General features: G+C 35.3%; 1 protein-coding gene across 1 annotated transcript in view; it reads left to right on the plus strand.

The window, feature by feature from the left end:
- The window catches only part of MIB1 (MIB E3 ubiquitin protein ligase 1), a 130,236-nt gene that overhangs the window by 96,239 nt on the left and 14,784 nt on the right, over positions 1 to 19,213 (plus strand). Inside the window, exons 13-17 of the mRNA XM_053571387.1 lie at positions 8,751 to 8,883; positions 12,901 to 12,987; positions 14,829 to 14,990; positions 16,432 to 16,613; positions 18,472 to 18,664. Of these exons, the coding sequence (XP_053427362.1) occupies positions 8,751 to 8,883; positions 12,901 to 12,987; positions 14,829 to 14,990; positions 16,432 to 16,613; positions 18,472 to 18,664 (757 nt within the window). The remainder of the gene's footprint in view (positions 1 to 8,750; positions 8,884 to 12,900; positions 12,988 to 14,828; positions 14,991 to 16,431; positions 16,614 to 18,471; positions 18,665 to 19,213) is intronic.

Raw genomic sequence — 19,213 nt, forward strand, 5'->3', positions numbered from 1 at the left:
GGAATGTTATCTTTTGAGCTAGCTGTGGCTATCAGCAGTTTTTAAAGTTTATTTAGTAGTATTTTAATGGAAAATGCAAAAATACTAAGTGGAACCTATATATTTAGGGTAGAGAAGATCATTGAGGAAGAAGTAGTATGTAAATGAAACCTTGGAAATGCTACTTAAAACTTTTAATTCAGTTTTTAATTTTTTATACTGCTTAGGTGATAAACAGGGTCTAGTGAGCTTTATATTAAAACTAAATATACATGTAGGAAGTATTAAAATACATTTTATTATGAATTAAGTTATGCTTATTCAAATGTATCTTATCTTTTTTTCCTCTGTTCTGTATTGTCATGGTTCTCTTAAGTTTCAGAAACAGCCTTTAGGTACAGTCATTGCACCCTTTAGCACAGACTGGAATAGTTGTTGACATGTCTGTAATTCTGCCCCATAGTGTATGTCTCTGGAAAACACTTTTGTTCTAAATTTTAATAGCATAGTCCCAATACATACTGATACTGACATTTAATTTTTCAACCAAGGGGGGAAAATAATAAAACATCAAATCCAGCAAACCTGTAAAGATATAATTTAAAATCTTACAACCTAAAAGTGCCCAAGAGAAACCAGCTATACCTTGTTCTTAATTCAAATATATCCTCTTAAGTATTGATTCAAGAAAAACCATTATTAGCGTTCTAAATTTGTCCTTATACAGGGGAAATTTGTCCTTGACATCCTTGTTGTCATTTAATGTTATAGCAGTTTAGGGCGGTGCCTGTAGCTCAGTGGGTAGGGTGCCAGCCACACACATCAGGGCTGGCGTGTTCGAACCCAGCCTGGGCCTGCTAAAACAACGACAACTGCAACCAAAAAACAGCTGGGCCTTGTGGCGGGTGCCTGTAGTCCCAGCTACTTGGGAGGCTGAGGCAAGAGAATGGTTTAAGCCCAAGAGTATGAGGTTGCTGTGATGTCACGGCACTCTACCCAGGGCGACAGCTTGAGACTCTGTCTCAAACAAAAACAAACAAACAAATAAAAAAAGTATTATAGCAGTTTAATTATGGTGAATAGCTAGATATTAGGCAATTTTAAAGAGTAGCTTTCTTAGGTAGTGAAATAATGCTACATGTATTATGAGATGACTTGTTTCAGAGTATAAGATAGGTTAATTTTCAGTTTTCTCAATTAGCCCATTTTTGTTAGCCATTTTGTAGCAGTGAAATTATTTTTTTTTAGCAAACACTTATATAATATGTATGTGTCTAGCACTATTCTAAACCCCTTATAAATATTAACCCATTTAATTTTCATAACAACTCGGAGGTAGGTTTTGTGATTCTCCTCACATTTTGCAGATGAGGAAACTGAGGGATAGAAGGTAAATAATCCACTCATCACTAGCTGTTCTGGCTAGAGCTCGAATTGACTTCATTTGACTTCAGAGTAGCAGCCCTTCCCCACGATGTCATGCTGCTGCACTGGTTTATAATAATGAAATGGGTTAGAGAATTAATACAGTACTCTTGGTACTCAACAGGAAGCCAAACATATAATATGTTGCTAATATTCTTGCTTCATTATGTTCAGAAAGATGATTGTTCATTTTTTTGTTTCTTCTTCTTTCAAAAAACCTTTTCCGCTCAGTGTATTTGGTATATAAACTATACCTTTTTAAACAAAATGTTCTCCAGTTGTTGTAACCTACTTTTAGTATGCTCAAAAGAACTTCTACTTCAGTTCATCAACTTTCTAAGTAAGTTCTTTTATGGATTCTGGACCAGCCTACTTTACTTGAGGGATTGTCCATTAATTTAGCAAGCATTTATTGAACACCTAATATGTGCTAGAGTGATATTCTAATATCTTTTCACATTAAATAATACTAAGATGTTTAGTTACTAGGGTTTGCTTGGGAAAACGCTGCCTGCCTCTGCAGAAATTTTGCAAAGCATGGCCCTACATATTGACCCAGTGCCATTTGAACACTACATACCAATGCAGACAGCTGTTTGTCCCCTCTGCTTCTTAGAACTCATTTGTTCATCATTCAGCAAACGTTTGAGTACTATCATGTGCCAGGGATTATGCTAGGCACCATTATTAGTTGTTCTGGAACTTAATGCTTTTTTGGCACTAGTCACAAATGCCTGCTTAACTGGTAGTAAGATCTTATCTTTAAAACATCCATGTCCTTAGCCTATTGGAAAACAACCAGATTGAGAAATAAAGAAGAGTGTTTGAGCATTAGGGAAAATATCTCTAAATCTCATGTACTGTGCTCCATAGGTAATACTATTGGCTTGATAAAATTATTGATTTATAATTTTATCGTAACACCCTCATCCCAGTAACTTGTAACATAACAGTGCTTGTAACATAACAGTCTCTTGAATTATCTGAAGTACTCAAGGGAAGGGCCTACAGCTGACCTTTGTGGTTGTATTGTGTGCTCTTGAGATTGCCTGCCCCTTGAAAAGAAAGGAGATAGGCTTCCTTGAGCTGCTACTTTGACATAAGGGTGAGGGGACTTGGGACTGTTCTGCTTACCTTCCCCTTAGCTTACCTTGCCCAAAGATGATCACTTTTCTTGAGGCCCTGTATTTGTTTTTGTTTTTTTTTTAGAGGATTGGCAATTTCTAATTGAGAGGGTTATAGTTTCTTAAAACCAATCCACTCCACATCTTCATTTAGAATTTAAAATAATTTGTGTAGATACTTCCTCAAGGAGGTGGAACATAACTTCCCACTCCTTAAATGTAGGCTGTGCATAGTGACTGCCTTCTAAAGAGCATAGTTTAGGAATAGGGAAAAAAGAATCACTTTAGAACAGAATAAACCTAACAAACACTACTTCAGCCTGGTGATCTACGGTGATAAGGCTTGTTGATAGTTTATACCTTTGATATGATGTGATGAAATGACACTTTTATAAGAAAAACATAAGACATATTCCAACTGAGGAACATCCCACAAAATGTCCAATTAGTAATTTCTCAGACTATCGGTCTCATCAAAAACAAAAAAAATCTGGGAAACTGTCACAGCCAAAGTGAGCCTGAGAAAACATGACAACTAAATGTAGTGTGCTATTCTGGAGGAGAGAAAGAACATTAAATAAAACTAGTGAAGTGTGGACTTGAGTTAATAACAGTGTGTTACCATTGGTTTATTGATTGCATAATAACAAATATACCATGCTAATATAAACTGTGGGATAGGGGTGTGGGATATAGCTTTGGCAATTTTCTATAAATCTAAAATTGTTCTAAAATAAAAAGTTTATGTAAAAGCAACAACAAAAATTAATCTACCAACATGTGGCTAGCCGACAGTTGACCCTTTCATTAATTTTGACTTGGGACTATCTGCATTGTTTCTCTACAACTTAAATCAAGCATAAACCAAGAGTTGACTTTGCTGTAATTGATTTTAACAAAATATTAAGTTGGTATTCTTTTAAAGCATATTAAAGTAGGAAAGTATATTTTAGAATAGTTTTTGTCAAGGTCAGTCTTATTTTAAGTTTACTTAAAGGGAAAGGCTTTTTAAGGTGAATGTTAATAATTTTGAATTTGCAAAATTTGTTTTGTGTGAGTGTGATGTAGGGGATAGGTTTGGAAAGGGGACTATTGTAAATGTTCAGAGGAAAGATAATGGCGCCTATTTGTAGAAGGTTGGAGGTCATGGGGAAGAATAGTTCCATTTTCGAAAAGGAGAATTGAGGACAAATTGAATGTGGGAGTGAAAAGGGAGGGAAGAGTTTAAACACTAGAATGATTCCCAGGTTTCTAAGTAGGATGGCTGATTAAATGATAATAAGGGTAACCAAGATCAAGATACAGGAGGAGCACTGGGAAAGAGAAGAGGGGGAAAGAAATTTGTACTTTGTTGGTTTGGTTATAGTGCATAGTTATCATCATAGTGTTACATTGAAGAATTTCAGACCTATACTAGAACATTTTTACGTAATCTCACTTAATTCTTACAGCAACCTTTTAGTACTTTTATAAATAATATCTATAGAAATTTTGGTATTAGACATGCTCATGGATGGGAAGAATCAACATTGTTAAAATGTCCATACTTCCCAAAGCAATCTACCTATTCAATGCCATTCCTATCAAAATACCAACATCATACTTTCAAGATTTGGAAAAAATGATTCTGCGTTTTGTATGGAACTGGAAAAAACCCCGTATAGCTAAGGCAGTTCTCTGTAATAAAAATAAAGCTGGGGGCATCAGCATACCAGATTTTAGTCTGTACTACAAAGCCATAGTGCTCAAGACAGCATGGTACTGGCACAAAAACAGAGACATAGACACTTGGAATCGAATGGAAAACCAAGAAATGAAACTAACATCTTACAACCACCTAATCTTTGATAAACCAAACAAGAACATACCTTGGGGGAAAGACTCCCTATTCAATAAATGGTGTTGGGAGAATTGGATGTCTACATGTAAAAGACTGAAACTGGACCCACACCTTTCCCCACTCACAAAAATTGATTCAAGATGGATAAAGGACTTAAACTTAAGGCATGAAACAATAAAAACCCTCCAAGAAAGCATAGGAAAAACACTGGAAGATATTGGCCTGGGGAAAGACTTCATGAAGAAGACTGCCATGGCAATTGCAACAACAACAAAAATAAACAAATGGGACTTCATTAAACTGAAAAGCTTCTGTACAGCTAAGGAGACAATAACCAAAGCAAAGAGACAACCTACACAATGGGAAAGGATATTTGCATATTTTCAATCAGACAAAAGCTTGATAACTAGGATCTATAGAGAACTCAAATTAATCCACATGAAAAAAGCCAACAATCCCTTATATCAATGGGCAAGAGACATGAATAGAACTTTCTCTAAAGACGACAGACGAATGGCTAACAAACACATGAAAAAATGTTCATCATCTCTATATATTAGAGAAATGCAAATCAAAACAACCCTGAGATATCATCTAACCCCAGTGAGAATGGCCCACATCACAAAATCTCAAAACTGCAGATGCTGGCGTGGATGTGGAGAGAAGGGAACACTTTTACACTGCTGGTGGGACTGCAAACTAGTACAACCTTTCTGGAAGGAAGTATGGAGAATCCTCAAAGCACTCAAGCTAGACCTCCCATTTGATCCTGCAATCCCATTACTGGGCATCTACCCAGAAGGAAAGAAATCCTTTTATCATAAGGACACTTGTACTAGACTGTTTATTGCAGCTCAATTTACAGTCGCCAAAATGTGGAAACAGCCTAAATGCCCACCAACCCAGGAATGGATTAACAAGCTGTGGTATATGTATACCATGGAATACTATTCAGCCATTAAAAAAAGTGGAGACTTTACATCCTTCGTATTAACCTGGATGGACGTGGAAGATATTATTCTTAGTAAAGCATCACAAGAATGGAGAAGCATGAATCCTATGTACTCAATTTTGATATGAGGACAATTAATGACAATTATGGTTATGGGGGGGGGAAACAGAAAGAGGGAAGGAGGGAGGTGGGTGGGGCCTTGGTGTGTGTCACACTTTATGGGGGCAAGACATGATTGCAAGAGGGACTTTACCTAACAATTGCAATCAGTGTAACCTGGCTTATTGTACCCTCAATGAATCCCCAACAATAAAAAAAAAAAAAAAAAAAAAAAAAGAAATTTTGGTATTAGATATGGATGATGACCGTTTGTTGTAGTTTAGAGGTATGAGGTAGAGATGCCATGGGTGAGAATGCAAAGTTAAGTTTCACAGTGCCCAGGGGTTGGCCTTGGCTTTATAGGTGATTGGACTTGGAATGAGTGACTAACATTAATTAAACTTGTAAGAGATTGATATTTCAGTCAAAATGCCAAATTACTGCTTACAGAAAGAAATATTGCCAAGTGAGTTACATATAGTACAGTACTCAAAACAACTAATCTGTAAAAACTTTTTTTCCCCTAGTGGGGGGGAAAATCTATGAAAAGCTAAGTTACAATTGGAAATTGATTAATGAGCAAGGCAATTGGTTGGATAATTTTAACCAACAGTATCCTTAACTATGATAATTTTCCGTATAAGTGATGTACTGATAATGATGAAGGCATTCTACTGGACTACAAATTAGAAAACCGTGGTTGCCTGTCAGGAGACTCTGGGTAATTCCGAAGATACACTGACAAATACTTTTCTCATTCTTACAGTCTTCACATAAACCATTTTCTCTCTTTTTAAAACAATTACTATTTTCCAGAGAAAGATACATAATTTTCATCTTTTTAATTGTAATATAATTTCATACTGTTGATTTAAATTTTAGCCCAGCTGGACTTCTAGATTTCCTCTTCTACAGATCTTTTTCTCTGATTATTTCCTGTATGTTTTACTTATTTAACTGCTGCCTGATGTATTCCCCTCAGTTTCCAATTTAACATTGTTTCTATGGAGAGTCAGAAATTTACCATTTCTTTTTAAAATACCTTGCTAGTATTGCAGTAATTCATTTAGTCAGTTTAAAACAAAGCATTTGGATTAAATAACACCAGGTTTTCTGTAAATTTAATTTTTATGGTATATTTCTTACTCTCTCACTATTAGGAACAAAGGTAGTATTTTAATTATTATTTTATGGTATAATTTGCATCATTTTTGTAAGTAGTATTAATTGACAGAATAGATTTGTTCCGAGATGAAAACAAATTACCTGAAATCCGAATTGTGCATTTTGTTATTAGGACTTTACTTACTTTGTAGAAGGTGATCTGGAAGGGACTAGGATAATTACTGTCAATTCCAATGATAGCCTGGAATTACTATCTTCCTTGTTTTGATAGTTCTGTTATATGTATCCTACTGAGAGAGGAAAAAGCAAAAAGACAGCAGAGAGACAGTGGACTTCAAATAATACATATCTATTTCTGTTTTAAGTGCCTTAGTAACTTTCTGAGCCATTGGCTCTTCTTTCTTTCTTTCTTTCTTTTTTTTTTGAGAGTCTATGGCGTCACAGCTCACAGCAACCTCAAACTCTAGGGCTTAAGCAATTCTCTTGCTCAGCCTTCCGAGTAGCTGGGACTATAGGAGCCCGCCACAACACCTGGCTATTTGTTGTTGTTGCAGTTGTCATTGTTGTTTAGCTGGCCCGGGCTGGGTTTGAACCCACCAACCTTGGTGTATGTGGCTGGCACCCTATCCACTGAGCTACAGACACCGCCTGGCTCTTCTGAGAGACTTTAGCTCTCTAAGTTGTTCACTCAGGAGATGCAAGGTCAAAACAAGTAAATGAAGACTCCAGCTTGGCAGCTTAAGCCCAGAGGGAGAATTGCTCCCTGTCCCCTTTCCTTTCTTTGAGCTATTGGTGGTGTAATGTGAGAATGTACTTCTGAAACTAGAATGGAAGACAGTGGGACATGTGATTCCATAACCAGCGTTTTAGGAATATCTCTTCAATTAATGTGACTTTAAGAACAACTTGATGAGTCAGGCCTGGTGGCTCACTCCTATAATTCCAGCACTTTGGGAGGCCAAGGCAGAACAATTGCTTGAAGCCAAGAGTTCAAGATGAGCCTGGGCAACCTTGTGAGACCCTGTTTCTACAAAAAATAGAAAAAATTAGCCTGGTGTGGTGGCCAGTGTCTGGAGTCACAGCTGCTCAAGAGGCTGAGGCAGGAGGATCGTATGAGCCCAGGAGTTGGAAATTACAGCGAGCTATGATTTTGCCATTATACTGCAGCCTGATCAGCAGAAAGAGACCTTATCTCAAAAACAAAGATAAAAATAAAAAAAAAAACCACCCAAACAACTTGAAATCAAGTTAGCATGAACCACACCATATAATCACAATTTGTTACATTGGTTTATCTTGAGTAAAAGGAATAAGGTGCAAATTAAAAAGATTTTAATGCAGTAAGCCCAAAGTATTATCATAGTGTTTCGGGGAAAGAAAAAAAGGCCAGGTGCCATGGCTCACGCCTGTAATCCTAGCACTCTGGGAAGCTGAGGCAGATGTGGATTGGCTGAGCTCATGAGCACATGGGTTTGAGACCAGCCTGAGCAAGACCCCATCTCTAAAAATATCCGGGCATTGTGGTGGGTACCTATAGTCCCAGTTATTGGGAGGCTGAGGCAAGAGAATCTCTTGAATCCAAAAGTTTGAGGTTGCTGTGAGCTCTGATGCCATAGCATTCTACGAAGGGCAACTGAGTGAGACTCCATCTCAAAATAAATAAATTTAAATATTATAATCTCCATTTTGCATGTTTTGCTGTAAACTGGATTAGCAATACTAAATGATATTATTAGATGTTAACTCTGCAGTTTGTGATAATCTGCTAGTATCTGTGTCTACATACATAGTATCTAAATCATAACAATTGTTCCAGTTTTTTTGTTTTTGTGGTGGTTGTTACCCGGCTGTCTGTCATTAATAGATACATGAACTGTTGAAATTGAACCTGAGAGATTCCACAAAGCCAAACTTGGTGTCCTCTTTAGATTTTTTCTTTGTTTTTTCCCCTTTCTTCACTTCTGTTTTCATTCTGTTCTAACTAGGGATACTTTATTCATTTCTCAAAATACCAAAAAGCTGTATATTTGAGATTTAGAAAAGTTGAATTCGTCTCTAAGAGCATGATTTTATAAAAAATAAACATCTTCATTTGATTTCAAAAATTTCTTTTGAATATACTTTTCTAAAGAAAATATCAAAAAAAAATAAAAAAAAGAAAATATCAAATTATGTAAATTAAAAGTAAGATGAATTTAACTTTCAGTGCAATGCGTGTTTTACTGTCTAAATTGCCACGACCGTGGATTGTGGATGAGAAGAAAGATGATGGCTATACTGCCTTGCATCTGGCTGCCCTTAATAATCATGTGGAAGTGGCTGAACTGTTGGTGCATCAGGTAGGAAAAGCAGTTCAATAACTTTTTTTGATAATTTGAGAACATTACTATTCATCACTTGCTTTATAGGTTGCAGTATAATCCCATAATGATAAAACTTCAGATATAATGGCCATTTTGTCTTCTGCCTAACACTGGTTGTTACATGGAGAGGAATTGTGTATATGTGTGTGTGAGAGAGAATGGATCTCCCAGTTTCTAGTATATCCTCTGCATGCCTTCCTGGATTGGTCTGATGAAATGGGCATCAACTAACAGGGAGTCCTCGGAATTGCTGCCATTACTGTGGAAAAAGCATCAACCACAGCACCAAGAACCATCCATGTCGATGCTGTGGCCAAGGCAGGCACCTGTAGTCCCAGCTACTCTGTAGGCTGAGGTGAGAGGAGTGCTTTTGGCCAGTTGGAGACTGGCCAACATATCTCAACATGGTGAGACACCCCCCACAAACAAACAAACACAAACAAACTGGTGTGTCCAGTTGCCTGCCATCAGGCTGCAGCCAGGCTCGGGTTTGTTTCAGAGCTACTACTGTTGGCCCTCTGGGTTTGAGGCTGGAAAGCAGCACAGGCTCAACTTAGTCATTTCATTCATCTCAGAATTAAGATGACTCTATATTTTTATGAGATCAGATTTTCTGGGAACCTATTTATGCAGTTTTATGATGTTTTATTATATTCAGCAAAACTTTCAAATGCTTTAGTAAAGCAGGTGCCATATAAATGCACTGAGGTTGCCGATGAGTGGTCTGATTCCTGACTTTGTAACTAGGTATCAGGTTATAAGATACACATCCCAAACTATAGATGTTTAAAGAAATAGTTCAAAAGTTAAATTACCTTCTCCCTTCATGCCAATTTAAGCCTGAACTATTAAAAAATTACTGCTCTGTTCATTATAATAATTTCCTTTTCATTTAAAATCTAAGTAACTGAACTTTGCCACTACCATTCTACCTTGGTTGTTGTTGCTTTACAGTAAGTCTTGATATCAGGGAGAGTAAATCTGCCAACTTTTTTGTTCTTAGAATTACTTTAATGTTCCAGAATCTTTCTATATGAATTTTAGAATCAGCTTATTAGTTTCTGTTTATTGGTTGTTTGATTGCTGTTGTATATATTAGATTCATTCTTAAGTAGTTTTTCTGGGATGCTATTATAAATCGTATTTTTTAATTTCCAATTTCCTATTTTATTTATTTCCAGTATATATAAATAAAATTCTGGGGTTTTTTGTAGGCTCGGCGCCTGTGGCTCAAGCAGCTAAGGCTCCAGCCACATACACCTGAGCTGGCGGGTTCGAATCCAGCCCGGGCCCGCCACACAACAATGATGGCTGCAACCAAAAAAAATAGCCAGGCGTTGTGGCAGGCGCCTATAGTCCCAGCTATTTGGGAGGCAGAGGCAGGAGACTCGCTTGAGCCCAGGAGTTGGAGGTTGCTGTGAGCTGTGATGCCACGGCACTCTACCCAAGGTGACAGCTTGAGGCTCTGTCTCAAAAAAAAAAAAAAAAAAAAATTCTTTTTTGCATATTGCCCATGCGTTTTATGACCTTTATTAAACTTACTTATTAATTCTAATAGTTTCTTTGTAGACTCCTTAGTATTTTCTATATATTGATCATTCAGATTAAAAAATACAGAATATATAAATAGAACCACACATGTATGGTCAGTTAATTTTTGGTAGAGGTACTAAATTAATTTAATGCAGGGGAGAGTATAGTTTCTCAAAAACGGGGCTGAAATAAGTAGATATACATACACCAAAAAACAAAAACCAACCCTCTCTAAGGTCCCCAAAACCTCTAAAGCAAAAAACCTTGACCTTTACTTCACACTTTATATATGCAAAAATTATATGGATCATAGACCTAAACCTAAAAACTTAATGCTTTAGAGGGGGAGAAAAAAAATCACCAAACACACGCATAGGAGTTTATCTTTTGACTTAGAGGTAGGCAAAGATATTTATTTATAAAAGAATAAAAACCTAATACATTAGACTTCATCAAAAATTAAACTTATGCTCATCAAAAGACATCATTAGAAAAATGAATAGGAAAGCCACACTAGGGAAAACACGTATTTGACAAAGTACTGGTGTCCTGGATGTATATGAAGAACTTCTATAATTTAATAATAAAAGGACAAATAACCTTATTAAAATAGGCAAAAAATTTAAACATCCTCTTTACCAAAGGAGATACATAGTTAATAAATAAGCAAAGGAAAATCTCATTGGTCATTAGAGAAACAGAAATTAAACCAAAATGAGATATTGCCAATCACCCACTGGAATGGCTAGCTTTTTTTTTTTTTTTGGAGACAGTCTTACTATGTTGCCCTCGGTAGAGTGTCGTGGCATCACAGCTCACAGCAACCTCAAACTCCTGGGCTTAAGTGATTCTCTTGCCTCAGCCTTCTAAGTAGCTGGGATTACCGCCCGCCACAATGCCTGGCTATTTTTTTGTTGTAGTTGTCGTTGTTTAGCAGGTCCAGGCTGGGTTTGAACCTGCCACCATCCGTGTATGTGGCTGGTGCCCTAACCACTGAGCTACGGGCTCCAAGCCTGGAATGGCTAGAATTAAACAGGCAAAACCAAGTATTGGTTAGGATGTGGAGCAGTGAGAATCCATATACATTGCTGGTGTTTTTTTAAGCAGGCACTTTGAAAATCAATTTGGTATAATAAAGTTATACATGTACTCACTATATAACCCAGCTGTCCCACTTCTTCGCATGTAGCTAAAAACTTCAGATACATTTCTATGGAAGTACTTGTGCTAAATGTTTGTAGCAGCTTTTAATAAGCCCCATGCTGGAAGCAAGCACTAGTTCGTTAACTAGTACCTGCATAAACAAATCGTAATGCATACCCGTAGGGTAAATACTAATTAGTAAATTCTAAGTGATGGAAAAACTCAGGAAACATAAAGAAAATCCCTCACTGTTGATATTTATATGAGAACAGACATGATGAATAAAGTTAGCTGAAATCACATACCTCACAACCACACTCCAAAAAACATAAACAATAAAAGCAAACCAGAAACTCCCACCTTGCAGAATACAGCATAGCATGACTATAGTTGTAGCTCTTCCTGATAAAAGAAGTAAGGGCACAGGTGAGTATCAGAGTTGTACTGAGGGGTTCTAAAGATCTAAGGTAAAAGTTACCTTTGAAATCTTTATCTCTTTTCTTAATTTCAGTATTTTTGTAATTATTCCAGACATTGTGTCAGGCAGTTTTACATGTTATTTTTCTTAATCCCCAAATTAGCCCTGTGAAATAGCTTGTGCTGTCACCAATCTGGAGCTGAGGACATAGGCATGAGGTGGTATGCTTCCTTAAAGTTCATGTAGCTTATAAATGAAGGAGCTTAAACATAGATCCCCTAATTTCAATGTAGTTGTTTTACTCCTCAGTCCTTTTCCCCGTTAGACACCAGCTATGCTCATAAAGTCCGAGGATGCTTATCTGGACTTTGTTTTACTTTTCCGAGGGTGCTGGATAAGACTTTCCATTCCCTTTAATAAATATTTTTATGTACTAATTAAGCATTGTTTTCTGCCTGACCTCAAGCAAAGTTTGTTTTCACTGAATGAGAAAGAGCTTAAATATATAGCAAGGGGAAGTGAACTTATCAGGTCATTAAAATAAATCTAAATTAAATACAAAGATAATAAAACTTTTTAGGAAATATTTACAGTTCAAAGGAGTTGATTATCTGCATTGCTATGTGTGGAGTTTGCAAAAGAGGTTATGTTTGAACTCTGTCTTTTATTCTTAGATAGAATGACTATAATAAAAATAATTTTTAAAAATGTGTTGTACTTAAGAGAGTCTGTTACCCCATCTATTTTTCCCATTTTAGCAACTGTTACCTAATGTCACCACAGCTGAACTAGGAGAAAGTGGTAACAGTGTCTAGTGTTAATTGTTCCTTATGAATAGTTACAGTTCTAGTATTTTCTACTGTTGTCAGATTTTAACCATTTCTGTTCTTTTTATTCAGGGCAATGCAAACCTGGATATCCAAAATGTGAACCAACAAACTGCCCTACACCTTGCTGTTGAACGACAGCACACCCAAATTGTTAGGGTAAAGTATTTATTAACATAAATTTTAGCTTATTATTATTTTAACCAGACAGACTTTTTAGAATCTCTTTAGATTGAAATAATGCCTTATTAGATTTCTCAAAATGCCATAATTAGATGTACAACTTATGATTTTAGGCTAATGTTTTATATCAATTGGGCAAAGAGTGTTAATAGCAAAAATCTTTAGATTCTGATATTGAGAGTCTTTATAATTTTGTTGCTAATTTGTGAATTACCAGAATATTAAATGAGAAAATTTCAAACAAATATATTAGTTTTAAAAAGTGTATTCCCTTTTAATTTGTAAAATTAAGAGTAAACTACAAATTAAAAGCTTTAGCTGGACATTTGCTGCTACAAATTCCACAGAACCCTGAAAAAAAAATATATATATATATTTCCAAATTCCTACAGAACCCTGAAATATATATGTATATGTGTATAATATTAATATATAATAAATAATATATTTATAGTAATCAATACATTATAAATTATATATATGTATTATATATTATATATTTCAGGGTTTAAAATATATATATATTTTTTTTTTTTTTTTTTTTTTGAGACAGAGTCTCACTATGTCACTCCTGGTATAGTGCCCTGGCGTCACAGCTCACAGCAACCTCAAACTCTTGGGCTTAAGCGATTCTCTTGCCTCAGCCTTCCAAGTGGGACTACAGGCACCTGCCACAATACCTGGCTATTTTTTGGTTGCAGTTGTCATTGTTGTTTAGCAGGCCCGGGCTGGGTTCGAACCTGCCAGCTTTGGTGTATGTGGCTGGTGCCCTACTGAGCTATGAGCGCCGAGCCAAAATATATATTTTTTTGTTTACTATGTATAAAAATTTGAAAAAGTACCAGTTTAAATATTTTTGTAGAGCAGTGATTCTGAAAGTTTGATGACTAAACTAGTGGCATCAGCATCACCTGAAAACTTGGTAAAAAAGTTAATTCTTAGGCCCTGTCTCAGACCACTGAGTCAGCACCTGTAAGGGTGAGAACCAGCAATCCCTGTTTTAAGCCTTCCAGGTAATTCCTGTTGCATGTCTAAATTTGAGAAACATTGCCCTAGAGGTGATGAAATCTTTTTGAAACAAAGATGAGGAAAAAATGGAGTTTGCCAAGAAAGGTAGATGTATGCTTGAGATTGATTTCTATAGATGGTATTTTTCTAAAGTTCTTTGGTACTATTTGTAGACAGGATTAAGAAAATTATTAAAGCACCATAATCAAAGTCTTAAACTTAGATTTATTGCTTAAGTAATCTACTGAAATATGTCAGTTATTCATTTTATCTAAAAGGTTATAATTTAGCAAATGCCGTTCACATTTACTGTTAGTTAAAATTCTTCTTGCTCAAAATTCTTCATGTACCCTCCATGACTTTCCTCATAACCATACCTTTGGAGAAAATAAACCAAAAGAAAATAGAATCAATAATGACTTTGCTTGTTTTTTTAAAAATAATAGAAGAATTTTGAACATTATGATTTGGTCCTGGTGGAAGTACTTAAAATATCTCAAGTTCCCATACCTTAAGTAAAAAGGAGGAAAAAGTTCTAAATTTGCTTCAGTTATCATCATCTTAGAGTGGGTGTATTAAGCAGCATACTGATTCTCATTTGTTTTATTTTCTCTAGTTCAATATATTTGAATAACTAGAACATATCACTCTTTGTAAGGAACCACAGAGGTGGAGAATATTAGAAAGAAAGACATAAAAATCGTTAGTTTTAATGGCATCTCCAGGACAGTCTCACTCTTGCTTTATATATGTTGTAGTTTCTTATGGGTGTGGATACTTTACTCAAATAAGGCATCTTTGCCTTTTAGCTTTTGGTCCGTGCAGGCGCCAAGCTAGATATTCAGGATAAGGATGGGGATACTCCTTTGCATGAAGCTCTGAGGCATCACACTTTGTCTCAGCTTCGTCAGCTCCAAGATATGCAAGATGTAGGGAAGGTGGACGCTACCTGGGAGCCATCCAAAAACACAGTGAGTAAAGATAATCTTTCTTTCAGTACTAATGGAAGCATCTTTCAATGCAAGATGTTATAGTTACTGCTAATCTGTGTCAGATGAACTATTTTATCAGAGCTACATACTTAGAAATTTAGTTTGTAAACTAAATGCTAAGTCAATACTAACTATATTGCTTAACCTTTTTACCAAAAGTTGTTCAGTTCTTTTTAACTTCAGCCATTCAAATAGGTAAGTAGTGGTAGCTTGTGGCTTTAATTTGCATATTCCTAATGATTACTGATCTTCAGTGTCTTTTTATTTTCTTGTCACCACGTATTTGATGAAGTGTCTGCTCAAATCTTTCATTCATTATTTTGCTGGGCCTTTTGTTTTCTTACTGGGTTTTGAGAGTTCTTTATACAATATGATTATAAATTCTTTATCAGATATGTGATATGCATACATTTTCTCTTAGTCTTTGGCTTTTCTTTTAATGGTGTTTTTGGAAGAAAAATTTATTAATTTTTTCTTTCATCCTTTATATTTTTTGTGTCCTGAGAAATCTTTGCCAAATGCAAGGTCACTAAGATTTTCTCTTACATTTTATATTAGAAGTTTATAAAATGTTAGCTATTGCATTTAGGTCTATGATCCATTTTGAGTTAATTTTTATATATAGGATGATATATGGATCCAAGTCCATTTTCTTACTGTGAATATCCAAATTATTCTGGCACCACCTGTTGGAAAATAATGTCTTTTTCTACTGAATTGCCTATGTACCTTTATCCAAAACCAGTTAACCAAATACGTGAAGTCTCTGGATTCTCTATTCCGTTCTATTGGTCTGTGTTTTTAGCAGTAAGTGCTTGCTTAAAGTAATACTTGGTTCTTATAAGAAGGGGGAATTCTATTGGGAAATAAAAGGAAAAAGAGTACCTAGTTCATTGTAGACACTCAATGTATATTAACAATTATTGTGACTATTTTGGGATAAAATGTTTGCAGCAATAGCTCAGATATCGTCAGAACCTGATTTGTCTCACTCTCCATTTCTTGGCTCAATTCCCAGGTGTTGGTTCTTGTCTCAGTTGTTTCTTCCGTCATTGTTTCAAGTTGATTGCTAGCAGCACCAGAGCCAAATTGATTAGAAAAAAAGAGTGTGCTGTTTCTTTAGTGCTCTAGAGTTTTATTGGGCCTAAATTGACTTGACTTGGGTAATGTCTTCATCCCTGAACTAGTCATATAAATGAGATAGATATCTGGCTGGTTTGGGGCATCTTTGGTCCACTTCTACAACTGGAAAAATGGGCCACTCTTCAAACTATGTGTCTGAGAAAATTGAGAATGGGGAGAAGAGGGATGTTAGAACTGATACTACTAAATGTTCACTACACATTCTTACACACACTCACATTAAAGAATTGATAGCCGATTCCTAAAGGGAAAATTGACCCTTTTCATTTGATTTCAGTTAATAATGGGACTTGGTACCCAAGGGGCAGAGAAGAAGAGTGCAGCATCTATTGCCTGTTTCTTGGCAGCCAATGGTGCTGACCTTGGCATTCGCAATAAGAAGGGTCAGTCGCCACTTGATCTCTGTCCTGATCCAAGTCTCTGCAAAGCACTGGCAAAGTGTCATAAGGAAAAAGTCAGGTTTGTATTACTTACTATCATAAAAGTCAATATTCTGTACAGAAAGTATCATGCAGTTCCCTAACAGAGGACTTGATTACTTGAAAATATCTTTGTCTTTACTCTTTCTGTATCCTTGTGTTGACTCTTCCTTGAAAATTTTCCTGCAGGCAACATGTCTCTTTATTTTTTATTATGTTTCCCACATTATTAAGTGCAATGCTTTTATGCTTACTAAGTTCTGAGAAACTTGTCAAGTAGTCTGATCAAGTACTCTGATGTGTTACAGGAATTTATAAGAAAAAATCTTAGAGAAAAAGTCTTAACTACTATGATTAATATTGTATGTATTTAAATTTTTATTTTATTTTTTTATTATTTTATTTTTTTTAGAGCTGGTTCTCAATATGCTGCCCAGGCTGGACTTGAGTTAAACTGCTGGGCTTAAGCAGTCCTTCCATCTCACCCTCCTAAGTAACTGGGACTATGTGTACGTCCCTCACATAGCTCTGCATTTAAAATTTTAATAGAATCTTCCTAAGAGAGGCTGTTTATACTCCGTGAACAGGGGATATCTCACATAAACTCTGTAATACTTCTGGCAATCTGCATAGCACCTGATGTGCTAAATAAATATCAGTGAAGGATTGACGAAACAAACGAATGAACCAGTTCCTGGTTGAGTTTTCTTTAAATATGATCTTTTCACATTTGTCTTTTTCTGACAGGAAATTATGTTGATGATTTTAATTATTATTTATGACATAACTAATTTCTTTACAATGAGAGGCTGTAGACATATGAGAAGGTACATATCTCATTACTTTTTTGTCTGAACAGTTCTGGGAACTTACTATTGCCCTGGCTTTTGTCACTGAATATTTTAGTGGCTGACCCTTGACCTTTGTGTCCTCTTGCCTCTCTTAGAATTTATGTGTAGTGAAGAAATAGTAACTCTTTGTAATCTGTGCACAGAGCTGTGTTATATCTGAAACTAATATAATGAGGTATATTCATTTCTTTAAGTATATCCTTAAGGAAGAGAATAAAATTGTATTATAGAAAAATGCATACACCCACAAAAGAAAAAAGAAAGGCAGATGCATTTATAAATAAACAGATACCAGGTAATGGAATAACCACAGATACTTTTAACAGTGGGTTTAAGATGGGACCTGTTTATGTGTGTGCACGGGTGTGTTCACGTGTTCTTGAGTTTCTAAAGATTGTGGTAAAACAACATGTCCCTTTTCCGTAGCTGTACTTTGGTTTTTTATATATATATATATATATATATATATATTTCTGTGCTTTCTATATATTTATACACACATTCTATCTTTCTGTAATAGAATTTTATGCTCCTTAAGGATACACTTACATGTCAAAACAGAAGCTGTCACGTCACGTTTTCTAAAGCGCTCTACCTGTTATAGACTGACGATGCTTTGTTCTATCTTTAATTAGGATATCTAATATGGTTGCTAGTTAGGGTTTTTGTTTTATTCCTGTGCTTTTCTTTGTCTGCTGGTTCTGTGTAGATAGAACAAATTCTGAGTTAAATTTTGTTGATGTTAAATTATTATTTTACAGCTGTTTTTGTTTTCTTTCTTAAAAGATTCACCCTTATCCTTGGGGTGAGGGTTTGTTCAGTTTGTAGTTTGAATCATGCTAGAATTATGTAGAAATGCAGAAATGTGTATTAATGGAAAAATGAAGTATACAGTGTTACACATGTTAAAGCTTAATTTTTTAGCATAACTAAAATTGGTTTTATGTACACTAATGATACTCTCAATGTGTTTTAAAACATTTTAATTAATGAATTTGTAGTAGACATATTTTGATCGTCTTGCTGTGAAATATTTTCTTTTGTTAGTGGTCAAGTGGGTTCTAGAAGTCCTTCTATGATTAGTAATGATTCTGAAACCTTAGAAGAGTGTATGGTGTGCTCAGACATGAAGAGAGATACTCTTTTTGGCCCATGTGGACATATTGCTACCTGTTCTTTATGTTCTCCACGAGTCAAGAAATGCCTCATCTGTAAAGAACAAGTTCAATCCCGGACAAAGGTAATATACTTTCAATATGATGTTTTATTATTTTATGAAGTTCTTTGAGATCATTAATGGTAAATAAGATTATGTGATGTTATGGGTCCGTTTAATATTGTTCTTCTAACCAATAATTAAAATATAAGAATATATAACTTACATATTTTTTAAGAGATCAGTTCTGAATTTCTGAATTTATTGCTGGTTTACAGTCTTACCTTATTAATGTACTTATTTGCCAAGTCCATTATTACCTGAATTTCACTCTATACTAGTTTTCTTATAAAAGGTTTTTTAAGCCCTTACTTGTTTTTCCTTCTTTATATCTAAAGCATAGTAGTTAAAAATAAAAGTTATCTACTGTTATGCTTTCAAACCCCCTATAGCCTAGAGATGAAGAGGTATATTTAGTTCTACTTTTTATTATAGTTAATTGTATATCATACTGTTTGTCGAGTTTTGTTTTCATTTTTGTAAAAGACTAGTTCATTTTTTTGGATAATGTCACACATTCTAGATTAGTTTGATTGTTTCAGCGTGGTATTGTTTAACTTGTTTCTCTATCCT

Source organism: Nycticebus coucang, chromosome 19 (assembly GCF_027406575.1).
Source record: "Nycticebus coucang isolate mNycCou1 chromosome 19, mNycCou1.pri, whole genome shotgun sequence".
In the NCBI taxonomy this organism is placed as follows: domain Eukaryota; kingdom Metazoa; phylum Chordata; class Mammalia; order Primates; family Lorisidae; genus Nycticebus; species Nycticebus coucang.